This window comes from Halyomorpha halys, unplaced genomic scaffold, assembly GCF_000696795.3.
Source record: "Halyomorpha halys isolate HHAL.00 unplaced genomic scaffold, Hhal_1.1 Scaffold1385.1, whole genome shotgun sequence".
Lineage (NCBI taxonomy): Eukaryota > Metazoa > Arthropoda > Insecta > Hemiptera > Pentatomidae > Halyomorpha > Halyomorpha halys.
In genome coordinates, this window is record NW_027116394.1 from 54619 (window position 1) to 68788 (window position 14170).

The following is a 14170-nucleotide window of genomic DNA, read 5'->3' on the forward strand; positions in this document are numbered from 1 at the left end:
CTCAAGGATTTTGCCCATGATAGGTAACAAAGCGATAGGACGGTAGGAGGATGGGTATTCAGGAGGCTTTTGAGGTTTGGGAATCATTTTGATTATGGATAATTTCCATGGGTCAGGAAAGTAAGTGGATCTGAGCACAGCATTACAGATGTAGGTGAGGAATAGAACGGATTTTCGAGGAAGATGTTTTAGAATATGGGATGTAATTAGGTCATAACCGGGAGCTTTGCGGGTAGGTAACTTCTGAATGATGTAGGATATTTCTGAAGGATGACATGCTTTAGGAGGAAAGTTGAAAAAAAAAATGAATAAATAAAAAAGAGAAAATAATACGATGTAAAAGTAATTAAGAATGATATAATAGTTAACAACGTATTTACAGTTATATTAATTTACAATTTTATGGGGTCTAAATGGATAAGAAATGATTTAACTGGCGGGATTTAAAGGTAGGGAGGGTATTGAACGACGGATGTTGGAAGGGATGGAGTTCCATAAGGATGAGGCTCGGATAATGAAAGATCTATCGAAAGCAGCGGTTCGGTGGGCCCTTGTGTGTAAATCTGAAGACCGGGAACAGGTATTGCGGGAACGAATAGAGGATTTGAATTGAAGGAGCTCGGAGATGTATGAAGGACGGGGGGATTGGATGAATTGGAAAATGAAGGATGCCAGGAAATACTCACGACGGTAGGAAGGATAAAGCCATTTCAGCTCTGCATATAAATGGGAAACATAGGCGTCCCTAGGGATCCCTAAGATGAATCGTTCACAGCAGTTTATCAAACGTTTTAATTTCGCCACGAGATTCCCAGGGACTCCCCCATATATTGTACAGCAATAGTCAAAATGAGGAAATATTAGTGAAGTGACTAGGAGTCTACGAATTTCAAATGGAAATAGGTGGCGAAGGTAATTTAAACGTTTTAAAGTTAAAAGGGTACGGCGGGAGATATTGGATACATGGCTTTTACAGGAAAGTGTTTGATCAAAGGTTATTCCCAGGTTTTTTGATGGTGAGGTAAAATTTGATGGGCCTATCATGTAGGAATAGAGTTGGAATATTAGGAACAGTTTTAAGGAGATGATTGGAGCCTATTAAGATTGCCTTCGTCTTTTCCACATTTAACTTCAACTCGTTAGCTCTCTCCCATTCACAAATCCCATCCAAATCTTCTTGAAGTTTCCCTGTGGCTGGTAATAGGTCAGAAGGCGGAAAGGACAAGTATATTTGGAAATCATCTGTATAGATGTGGTATTGGGAGTGATGGATCTGGAGGGGAAGGTCATTAATGTAAATAGCAAACAAAGTTGGAGATAGAGAGGAACCTTGAGGAGGGTCTTAGATGGAGGTTGACCTGGGACGACTACATACTGGGACCGATTTGAGAGATAAATTTGAACCAACACAGGGCACTGTTGGATAGAGGAAGATTATGCAATTTAGTAAAGAGGATGTTATGGTCAACAGTGTCAAACCCTTTGGAAAAGTCTAGAAGGATGAGGATAGTGAGGTTTTGGTGTTCAATGGAGTGTTGGGGGTCATGGGTTATTTTAAGGAGAGCGGGTTGTGTTGAATAGCCAGATCGAAATCCAGATTGGAAATGGTTGATAAGGGAACGTTCATCTAGGAAGTTGGAGAGTTGATTTTGGACAAGGCGTTCTAACGGTTTGGAAAGGTTAGATAGAAGAGAAATAGGACGGAAGTCGTGCAGTGAGCTAGGGTTGGAAATTTTCTTCAAGGTCGGACAACGGCAGTTTTCCAGGAAGATGGGAATATGGAGTTTTGCAATGAAAAGTTGTAGATGGTAAAGAACGGGAATAACGACAGGGAGGCTGGATTTTATTAGTTTTACTGGAATACTACCAGGGCCATAATCATTTGTGTGGAATTTTAGGACAGCGGAAAGTAATTCATCGTAGGACAGATGTGAGAAAAAAAAGTCTTCAGGATTGAAATTGTGTTGTTGAATGTCGGAAAGAGAGGAATTATCAGCATAGGATAAGAAATGGTCATTGAGGTCATCTGGTCGCCTCGTTGCATCTCTTCTTTTATTTCGGGGGTCAGCCAAGGTGCAATGGGACGGCGTATGGTTCTGGTTTTCAAAGGAGCATGGATATCTAATATGGATTGTAGGTTTGAGATCAGGGTGACTACCATGGGGTCAATGGAGTTATGGGAATATATGATGTCCCATTGGAGAGAATTAAGGTCAGGCTGAAGGGATTCATTAGTGATAAGGTCTAAATTGCGGTATGATACTACTTTGGAGGTCACGGATAGGATTTCACGGGTAGGTCGTATGTAATTTGGATCAGATCATGTGTTGAGAGAAATGGAACGGGATGTTGAGAAGAAGACAGGATTTTGATGGGGGTCACAGATGTAAAGGTCTAACCAGGTGTCGGAAAATTGGGTGTGATGGGTAGGAGAGTAAGGAAGAAGATGAAGGTAAAGGGAAAACATCAGGTAAGCTAGGCAATATTTTTCAGGAGATTGTGAGAGCATATTCACGTTAAAATCTCCGGCGACAATAATATTAGTGTAGTGGGAAATAATATTAGTGTAGTGGGAAACCAGATTGACGAGGGAGGATTCAAAGAAGTTGTCGAATAGAACACGAGGAGGGCGGTAAACTACGGCAAATAACAGAGGAGAGGTAATGGAGGAAATTTCAATAAACAAGTATTCCATGTGAGCAAAGTCACGAGAAGGAGACTGTAGGAGGATTTTGGCCCTAACTTTCATGGATATATAATCCAACACGACCTCCCGTGCGATCAGGTCAGTCATGGCGAGTAATTTGGTAGGGAATTCTGGGAGGAAGGGATAAAAGGTTTTAGCCAGGTTTCAGATACTGCTATAATTTGATAAAAATTGTCAAGAAAGTATTTCTGAAATTCAACATAGTGTGCGATAAGGGATTTTGCATTGATATGGCAGAAATTCAAAATATTAGTCATGACTGAACAGTTGAGAAGTAGAATTTCGGGAAAAAGGATCGTGGATGGGGAATAGGATTTTAAATCTAATAACATGATAATATAACATGGAGGTTCAGATCCTCTCTCGGAGCTCATCCGGTAGCGCTTCCAGTCCCTGCCACTTCATATTTAAGGACATCCTCCCTGAGGATGAGATCCAGGGGCATCGCTGTGGCCAGCACATGTGACACCGTTCTGTATGTCACCTCCTTCCCCGGTCTAACCCTCTCTCCTTTGAGATCCAGGGTGATAGGATGAGCCCTGTCCGTGGAGCCTCTTATGAGTATGGCCTGAGCCTTGGCTGCTGCCATACTCAACTTCCTCCTCACGCACCACTCTCCTACGAGACTCACACACCTCTCCGCTTCTGTCTTTAGTCTGGATCTACTGTTCTTGGCCACGATGACTGCCAGGTCATCGACGTAGGCCGTGGCAAGGAACCCCTTGTCCTCCAGATCCCCCAGCAACTCATCAAATACCAGCTTCCACAGAGCTGGTCCTAGGACCGAACCCTGGGGACATCCTATTTCGATTTTTCCCACGACCTCGTAGTAGTTACCCCTGATCCTGACACTCCTGTTATTGAGGTAACTACCTACGAGGGAGTATAGATTACTGGGGGTGTCGAGCTCTTGCAACCGCTGGAGTACACGGGGCCACCAAACGCTGTTGAAGGCGGAAGAGATGTCAAACATGATCAATAAGACATATTTCTCCGGCCTCTCCGCCAAACTGCCGTGGATGACTTGCGGCACTTAGGACTGGTCTAAGCCTGTGGACGATCATGTGCTCCAGAACCTTACTAGCTACTGGGAGGAGGCATATTGGTCGATAGGATTTAGGCGTTTCTTTATCCTTACCACCTCCCTTGTAGAGCAGTCTCAAGTCTGCAATCCTCCACTTGTTTGGAAAGTACCCCTTATCCAAACACTCGTTAAATATATCCAACAACTCTTCCTCAATATAAGGGGCACTGTTCTTGAGGATTGCAGCATCTATGCTATCTAGTCCTGGAGCCCTCCCGATCCTTTGTCTGTCCACGGCAAGACGAAGGTCCCACATATCCCATGGTGGACATAGGTCTGTACCTGGTGGGTATAACGTGGTGCGTCTAACCATTCCATCATCTGCACTGTCCTGGGACGGATCATCCGTAGGGTATGTATAGTCTATATACATCTTGGCAACCTCCTCCAAGGTGGTTGCCTGGGCACCTCTCACTCTAATGGTCAAGCAGGCGAAGAAGACCCGGTATGCGTAGGCTGCATATCATGCAGGTCAATATGGGCCAGAGACGAGTGGTCGCGGACGAATTGAGAACTCTCGCCCGAAGTGCTGACATCTTGGCGATTCAGGAGCCTTGTTGTCGAAAGAATGTGGTTACAGGTTTTGGAACTACGTCGAGGGTGGTCGGTATAGGCAGTGGCGAGAGGAGGTCTAGAGCAGCGATTAATGTCGTTAACCCTGCCCTCGACGTAACGAAACTGAAACAATTCACCAAGGGCAGATGGGGCAGAGTTGCCTTTGCTCTGGTTTCAGCATATTTGCCGCCACGACAAGCGAATGTAAATATCAATGTAGAGGATAACATAGGTGCTGTGGAGGCTGTCGCGCTAAAGTATGAAAGCATGATAGTCTGTTCCGACACCAATTCGTGGAGCACGGGCTGGGGTTCTGTTCGCACGGACGCTAGAGGGAGGTTGGTAGAAGAATGCGTGGCGTGGTGTCAGCAGGTCATCATGAACAAGCCTTCCGGTCCCACATTTGTTGGAGCGCGGGGCCAGAGTTGGATAGATGTGACGCTTGCAACGGCTCCCATAGCAAAGCGTATTGCGGACTGGACCCTACGGTCAAACACGAGCTCCGACCACCGGGTCATAGCCTTCAGTGTGGTGGAGGAGGAAGGCGGTGCCCCAGGAGTAGAAAAGGGCTTTGTGACTCGATCGGTGAACTGGAGAGCGTTTTCCAGTGAATTGGAGGGAATACTGGCTGACAGAGAATAGGAGGAGATGACCTCGATAGATGAGGAGCGCCATCACTGAAGCGGCGAGTATTACCCTACAACTCTGAAGGGCGAGAGTACGTCCGGTTCCTTGGTGGACGCCGGCTCTAACGCAGTTAAAAAAAGAATACTACAGGGCCAGGCGTAGGTACCAGGAGTGCAGAAACGACGAGGGGAGGTCTGCACTTCGAGAAGAATCCAAGCATAGGTATAGGGTATACCGAAACGGGGTGCGTTGCCAGAAGAAGAAGTCCTGGGACCAATTTATTGTAGAGGAATCAGAAAAGAATTCCTGGGGTATCCCGTACAGGGTGGCACTGGGAAAGGTTAAGCCGTTACAAGTGATGGCGGCTATTAGAGTGAGAGGTGCCCAGGCAACCACCTTGGAGGAGATTGCCAAGATGTATATAGACTATACATACCCTACGGATGATCCGTCATACATATGGATGAAGATTGTTATTATGGTGGATTATTATTGTTTGTAGGTTTAAAGTACATGAATATGGGACAGTAGTCCCGAAACGTTATGCTACAATATGATAATTTAAAATAAATTACATTCAATTGGAAGTTTATTAACCTCAACAAATTTTTATGAAAATAAACTTCTAATTTATAAGACTATACTCAGACCTATATGGACTTGAACTTTGGGGAACAGCTAAACCGTCGAACATAAAACGTATCCAATCCAAAATCCTTAGAACCATAGTTAATGCTCCCTATTACGTTTCCAACAGATCACTACACTATGACCTTCATATCCCTTTTGTCCTTGACCTAATACCATACAAATTACCAAATACCAAACTATATAAACCTTTCTAACCATCTTAATCCTTTGGATCACTCCTTATCTAGTTCCACCCATCCCTACAATCCACCTCGAATGTTGAAACGGCAGTGGACAAGAGACTTATTTTAAAGCAATAAATAAATGGACGATTGGAGTTCTGGCAATGGTCAGATTCTCTGCTCAAGTTGAGAGTTTGTGACTTTAACGCACTTGCTCAGCCTCCAGTGGCTTATTACCAATGATACGGCGAGAGGGATGCGCAGGGATCTTATGAGCTCTGCTCTACCCCTCACACGTAGGGGAGTGGGCTCAGGAGTTCTCAGATCGATTATGTAAATATTGTATGTAAGAGTGTAAATGTGACTAGAAATTCTTTTATTTTTATCATTATTTTATTTTATTTATTTTTTTTTCATGCACATAGTTTGATTACGTTCATTTTCTTTATGATTCATTTTGTATATATTTTAAGAGAGATTAAAATTCTTTTTATGTACTTTTTTTCATTTATTTATTTTTTTTTATTATTATTTTAGTATGAATGTAATACTTCATCACTATTACCTATTGCCCACAACGGTGTGGTAGATTGTAATATCTATCAATAAATAAAGTTTTTTTTTTAAATAAAAAGTTATGCATCCTGGAATTAGATTTAGACAATGTGTAATCATAGATATCAATTATTTCTAAGAAGTGAAAAAGTTTTGTTATTGTTGTGTGATGTTCTCTCAACACCTCCTGTAAATCTGAAAAAAATCGGTGTGATTCGTGAGCAATATATTCAATGAGAATGTGCCTAACGGTGAGATCGTTTCTGCAATAGTGACACCGGTGCATTTGCTTTTTTCTTGAGCTGACCGTGGGTGAGTCGAGTATGGCCTATCCGAAGACGGGTTAATCTTCCCATCTTCTCTCAGTACCAGATTCAAGTTTCAGGTTGGAAGTTTCACTGTCTGTTGGACCATTCTTAACTTGTTGTCTCTCGTGAGAAAACCATTCGTTTTGCCACTCTTGCCATCCCATTTCTTTGATCCAAGAAATAACATCTTTGCATGTTGATGATGTTACGACTTGACTTGTTATTATAGCTAGTCTGTCTTTTCATTCTCGGTGATCCCATAATGACCTGACAGCCATAAAAACAAGACCCTACTACAACTCATGCTGTTCAAAGTTTTCAAATGTTACTTCGAATCTATTATTATGTATTAGGATGTGTTGGAAAAAACATATAGCAAATATAGCTCCAACTGCTTATTATTTTAGAATTTAAATTTCAGGGTGAGAAGAAAAGTTAAAGTGATATAATAGAAGGTCAAAGTGTGAAAATAATTTAAAAAATATAATAAGATTTTACAGATAAATTTATTTCATATTTGAACTTTCTTATCAACTCCTTTCATGATCCCGGAAAGGGTCCTGATTCATTGCTACGATTATATTGAAATGGGGAACTATTACAACATGGGGACCTGAGGTAACAAATTATTACATTTTATGGCAGAGCTTGGAATGATGTAGAAACTCAAAAAATCTATCTATGGTGTAGTTGTTATCCTGGAAGATGGACTGGAGATCATCTGGTATATCATATAAAGATTTGAGGGAGTTATGTGCTCGGCATTCAATCAAAATGTATTTAACTGTGAGTTCTGTACTGCAAGTTTGATATAACAGTGGAGGACCGCGGGCCATAACGTTGCTGTGGGTCAGGCGCGAGTTATATAATACAAAAATCAGTGAAGACTAAAATGACTTTATTCTAACATATTTACAAGAACTAGATGTTACTGTTACTGTTACAGAGTGTCTCTCTTCTACTTCTACTTCTAACTTAGCTATCTAGTCTAGGAAATATATATGAACACTTGAGAAGAGGGGGTAGGAAGAATAGTGAAATAGGAGAAGGGGTTTGGACCAATCAGATACTATGAAATTAGAAGTAAATATCTGGAAGGGGGGAAAAGGCGTGGCGAGAAATTGGGTGGTCAGATTTCTAAGAAAGAGACCATGACCTAAGACTTGTGTGTACTGACTTACATATGGTAACCATAAAATAGTTTGACTGATGCAAGTCCATTGTGAGATGACAGCTTGTACCTGCCTAAGTGCCAGGCCCTTGCTTTCTACATTGATATAGAATACTAAGGAAAGTTCACTTCCTCTACGGTCAGTGTCTCTCGAAATGTGCCAGATGTCTATAGTTTATAATGATAGTCGGTTTATAATAATAGCTGTTAAATACTATAGCGTTCGTTAACTCGCGTATGATCTATTCGAAGGCGTGTCAAAATCACCTCCTCTTGGAGCACATTGACGTTGACGATATCCAAGGGGAGACGTCCCTTCTAATTTCCCTTAATTTGTTATCGGAAACATTTTTCCATATTTGTCTCCATTCCAATTAATGAGGGCAATGAAATCATCGACAGACTCTTTGCGATATAGAATTCTTTCAGAAATCGCCACTTTTGCTGCCCTATCGACCAGTTCGTTACCAGCTATTCCGCAGTTTCCAGAGGCCCAGGCGAAAAACACTGAAATACCTTTTCTGTTGGCGGACTGTAATGAGTAATATATGTTTTGGTTTAGTGGGTTAGTTGAAAAAATATTTCTTAAGCTAAGTAGGACAGCAAAGAGTCTGTGTAGATGACCAGTTTTTGTTATGCAGGGTGAAAAACATATAAGGTTTTGTTGATTGCTACCATTTCAGCTGTATAGCCACTACATATCTGTGATAAAGAGAATGTATAGGTACTAGTGATCATTGCACACAATCGAGGCCCCAACACCTAAGTAATTTTTATGGCCGTCAGTATATAAGTAGTCGGCGACATCTAATTTGCCTTGCAGTCTAAGAAACTCATATTTATGTCGATATAGAGGAGTTTTGTTTTTAGGTAGCCAAGCAATGTCGATAACCTTCGCCGTATTGGGTCTGATAGGAAATACCGAAGTTCAGAGGGCACCAACGCTTGCTGAGTAAACACGAACGCACATCAAAGGAAAAGGAAAAAACCCGCTCACCGAACTTCCTCTTACGCTGCTAGGACACGACTGCAATGACATCCTTATAATTCCAGAAAGCAGAGACTTGTAAGCACTGCCACAAGCATGGTAGGAAACATTAAGCTGAAAAGAAATGACTATTAACTCAATCAAATCCAATTACATGGTTATGTCTAAAAGTGGTTCAAGGAGCTATAACCTGTAGAGGCTAAAATCTGTAACAGGTTGATGTGTAGCAATATCTGGGAATTAAAATTTACGGTTTCTCTGAAGGTATATGGATTGTTTTAAGAAGAAAATATATGATACCTGTAACATGAAGCTGTACACGACGGAGACTCAGTAAAGTTTGACCAGTCAAAGTGTTTACAGCTCTACACTGATAACTGCGGTAAACGTCAGCATCATCCAATCTTCTCACAAGAAGTTCACCGGTAGGAAGCATTTGATATTTTCCATCTAGAAATATTTACAGATTAAGAAGGAAGATAAATAATTCTATACTAAACCTGATTTAATAATTCTATTATTTAATTTTTAATAATCAAAATAAAATTTCTAGCTCTAGCAGCTTTATCAATAAATAGCTATCTCTTGAAAGAGAAATACCAAGATTCACTTAACCGATAAGTAGTATTAAGGCTTACTAGTGTCAATGGGAATGAAAGCAAGTTATCAAGTGTGGCACCTATGGGGATTTTCCCTTATCTTACCATTTGCAAAGAATATTCACTTTCTACCATTCTCAAACTTAAAGACAAAGAAACATTCCTACTTATCCTTTTATTTAGCATTGTCTTCCTTTAAGGTAAGACAAATATTGGTGTTCAGTTTGATAGATGTTGCAGGGGGAATTTTTTTATTTTCAACGAAAACATTATCCAAGCTTTATCCTGTAATACCTTACTAAAGAGTGTGAGAAGCCAATGTTAAAGTGAGATGTAAAAAATCATTTTTTATTGTATACATTTTGGTCTGTGCCAAACTGTGAATATATCGATTGTAGTTCCCTAACCGTTATGTACTTGGTCTAACGACAGTTGGTAAGTTGCCATCAAGCTTTTGTGTGTGTCTGTGTTGTCTGTCCTCACTACAGCAATAACGTTTTGTGTTATTTAACCGTTACTCATAAAACAGTGTTTCAATTTCATGCGATTTTTAAATATTGCTCGATTTAACTATCTTAAATTCTCCTAACTATCTTCCCGTTCTAAGCTAATATTTCAAAAGTGATATATGACCGTCGCTCCCCGGGGGTCTTAGCAGGACGGGTCCGGGAGGGAAGAATTGCCTTTTTTGTGTTATGTTCTCCTATTGTGAGATTGTGACATCGACCAACCTACTCGCTATAATTTCTGTTTAAAAAGTCAGTTAACTAAGGCTACCACGGAGGGTGGGAGTGGGGTGTTAAAGTGGAACCAGTAATATAAAATGGATCTCAACAGCTTTAACGAAATAAATGGAATTGAGCAGCTGGCTGGACCTGAGAACTTCTAAATGTGGAAATTCAAGGTATATCGTCATGTACTTGGTCTAACGGCCATTCAAAAAACATTTTCTTTATTTAAAAACAAATTTGATTCTTTTTTCTCAACTTTATTCTTTACAAACCTTCCAACGTTTCGACCCTCAGGCCATTCTCAAGGATACCTATGAAAAGTTTTTTTTTAATTTTTTTTACTTCTACATAACAATTTCATTGTTTCCTTCACTTACATACTGATTTCTTTGGCCCTACCTTCATTTTGATGTCATTTTCTTTTTTTAAAATCTTAAAAATGCAGGCTAATTGCCTTTGTCCTATCTTTAAATAAATTAATCATTAAAATAATATCATAATAACATTATAAAATTTTTGTTTTTTAAAAATCGATTCCTACTTACCTAACTTTCTCTATATAATTCTTTCTTAAATTTAAAACTTTTACAATCCACATCTCTTCTTTCTTTCATTTACATTTGCAACATTAAAACAGAATCTACTTTCAACAGGTTAGGACTCTGTTATCACCTTATCATATAACATAATTTTTCTTAAATCATTAATTTACATTTAATTAACATAATTTCAATATAACATAATTAACACACTTAAATTACATTCAATATAATTTAATTAACATTTATTACTAATTATTCTGCTTACAACACAAACATTTTTAATATATTTAAAATCTATTCTAATTAATCTATCTATATCAATTTATTCCTATTTTATCTGTATTTCTCTTAAATATACATATACCCCCCTTTTTTATTTTATATCTTATTTTTTAACATATTTACTCATCTATTCATACTTTTATTATTTCATATTTATTCCATATATACATTTGTACTATTTAAGGATTTGAACATTTTTTTGTTTCTCATCTTTTTTGTATATAATAATTACATATTAATTTTGCTTAAAATTTCTGAATAATCGTGGTTCTTAGCTGAATCTTATTTGAAGTTGACGGTATAATTTATATTTTCTGAGATATAAATCGATTCTAATATCTTTCTTCTAAAATCATTTTCTTTATGAATGATTTGGACATTTTCAAAATCAAATTTATGCTTATTTTGAACATGTTGAACCAATGCTGTTTTTTTTGGGTTCCTTTTCCATATTCTTTACATCATTTCCATGATGATACATATCGTCTTTTATATATTGTTTTGTTTCACCTATATATATGGCTGGACAATTAATGCATGGAATTTTATATACTAATCCTGATTGATATTTACTGTCTATAGGGTCTTTTGTTCTGCTATAAAAATTTTTAATTTATTGTTTGGTTTGAAAATTAATGATATAACTTCCATATCATAATCCTTAAAGGACCTTTTTATTCCTTCTGACAAACCTTTTATATAATTACAACTATAGTATTGCTTATTTGCTTTTATCGCATTTTCATTTTTATTTTTATTTTTGTCAATTTCTTTTATTTTGGATTTTGTGATATTTGATTCCCATATTTTCCTTATTAATTTTTGAGAGTAAAAGTTTTCTTGAAACATATTAAATAATTTTTCCTTTATTTTCATCAATCTAATTTCATCCGTTATTTTTATTGCCTTATTAAAAAAGTTATTAATAACATTGTATTTCATGTGAATTGTATGACAGGATAAATGATTTAAAATTATATTACTCGATGTTTCCTTTTTTGTCCATTCTGTTAATAATGTATTTGCTTGTCTCATTACTAACATGTCTAGGAATCTTAACTTGCCTTCTTTTTCTATTTCCATTGTAAATCTTAATCTCTCATTATAATCATTTAAATATTCAGGCATCTTATCTTTATCTGTCTCTTTTATAACGCAGAAAATGGCGTCAACATATTTAAATAAAACCTTTAATTTTATACCTGATTTTTCAATTGCTTTTTTTATCAATTCATTCATTACTAAACCAGATAAATAGATACTCAGTAGTCCACCCATCGGAAGGCCTCTATTTTGGCGGTAGATATCACCATTATATTTAAATATCCCATTTTCGCAACACAATTTAATCCCATCCAAAAATAATTTTTTGTTCTTTATTCCAGTATTTTTTTCAGTTTCTTCCCATCTTACCCCTATGATATTATAAACTACTTTCAGAGGAATATTTGTAAATAAGGATACCGCATCATAACTCACCAATATGTCATCATTTTCTATCTTTATCGACTTCAGATTATCTGTTACCTCTATAACATTCTTAACATCTATATTTTCATCCTTATATACATATTTGAAACTATTTTTAAAAAAAATTTGTAAATTATAAATTGGCCCATTTATACCATTTACAATTGGCCTTAAAGGTTTAGCTGCTTTGTGCAATTTTATTAATCCAAACATTCTTGGATGGTGGCAATGTTTGTTAATTAATTGTTTTTTTAAAATTTCTTCATTAATATATTTATTCTTATTTAGTTTTTCTACATAATTTATTACATTTTTATTTATTTCTAATAAAGGGTCTATTCTCAACCTTCTATGAGTATTATCTTCATTTAGGATGTTTTCCATTTTCAATTTATTTTTAAGGTTGCAAATGTAAATGAAAGAAAGAAGCGAAGTGGATTGTAAAAGTTTTAAATTTAAGAAAGAATTATATAGAAAAAGTAGGAATCTGTTTTTAAAAAACAAAAATTTTATAATGTTATTATGGTATTATTTTAATGATTAATTTATTTAAAGATGGGACAAAGGCAATTAGCCTGAATTTTTAAGATTTTAAAAAAGAAAATGACATTAAAATGAAGGTAGGGCCAAAGAAATCAGTATCTAAGTGAAGGAAATAATGAAATTGTTATGTAGAAGTAAAAAAAAAACCTTTTTGTAGGTATCCTTGAGAATGACCTGAGGGTCAAAACGTTGAAGGTTTGTAAAGAATAAAGTTGAGAAAAAAGGATCAAATTTGTTTTTAAATAAACTAAACCACTCTCAAACAAAAATATATTAATAAAACTTAATCTAATCATTTTATTTATGTCCACCACTTCCGCGTTCAACAGGTTATGGGCCCCGACAGTTCGCGAAATTAAAATTTGTAGTAATTTCAAATACTTCGTGAAGTAAAAACAATTAAAGTTCGTTAGCAGTTTAACAGTAACATCGTAAAATAGATCTTAACAGCTTCAATGAAATAAATCAGATCAGGCCGCTGACAAGACCTGAGAACTTCCAAAGTGGAAATTCAAGGTAAACATCTTCTTAAAAGCCTACGGGTCGTTTGAGATTATTTCCAAAGATTTTGAGCCTCCCAGAAACCATTAAAGTAAAGAATATAAGGTCTATAAACAAAATGATGCTAAAGTCAAAAAGTTAATAATAACAACAGTGAATCAGAGAGCATTAACTCATATTTTGACTTGTACTACTGCAAGTCAAATTTATTCAAGAATATGAAAACTCGACTATGCTACAGATGTAACAGAAATCAAAAAAGAAATAAAACAAGACACTGAAACATCTGTGTTTGCTAATAAATCGCAATGTAAGTCAATAAGACTATTTAGTTTGTGTTAGTGAAGAATCCGGTAGTGAATACAAAGCGTCTTAACCATTAGCTTATGTTGAAGAACATGAAGTTACTGAAACGTAAACATGGGTTTAATTTTGATCAGGTTCCGATGATGAAGTGGTGACAAACTGATGGAAATAAAAGGCTTAAAAAAAAAAAAAAAAAAAATGAAAAGTGTATAGAAAAGGATAACGAAAATTTAAAGTCCAGATGATTCTTGAGAAAAGGAAGAGGAAGATATTGTGCAAGGAAAGGCTACGAAACATGAACACATCAAGAAGAAGCAGAAAGACAAACCTGGTGAGATTGGACTCTAGCATTAATTCCAGTCTAGTGGGCAATATGCCGCGGAACTCCT

The 14170-nt window shown here is 37.1% G+C and overlaps 1 protein-coding gene across 1 annotated transcript in view; it reads right to left on the reverse strand.

The window, feature by feature from the left end:
* LOC136797229 (cell adhesion molecule Dscam1-like) overlaps positions 1–12089 on the reverse strand; it is a gene marked incomplete at its 3' end in the record, with an annotated part of 56645 nt that extends 44556 nt beyond the window's left edge. Inside the window, exons 1-2 of the mRNA XM_067053196.1 lie at positions 12026–12089; positions 9108–9257 (exon numbers count right to left, since the gene is read on the reverse strand). Of these exons, the coding sequence (XP_066909297.1) occupies positions 9108–9257; positions 12026–12089 (214 nt within the window). The remainder of the gene's footprint in view (positions 1–9107; positions 9258–12025) is intronic.
* Positions 12090–14170: the final 2081 nt, after the last annotated feature.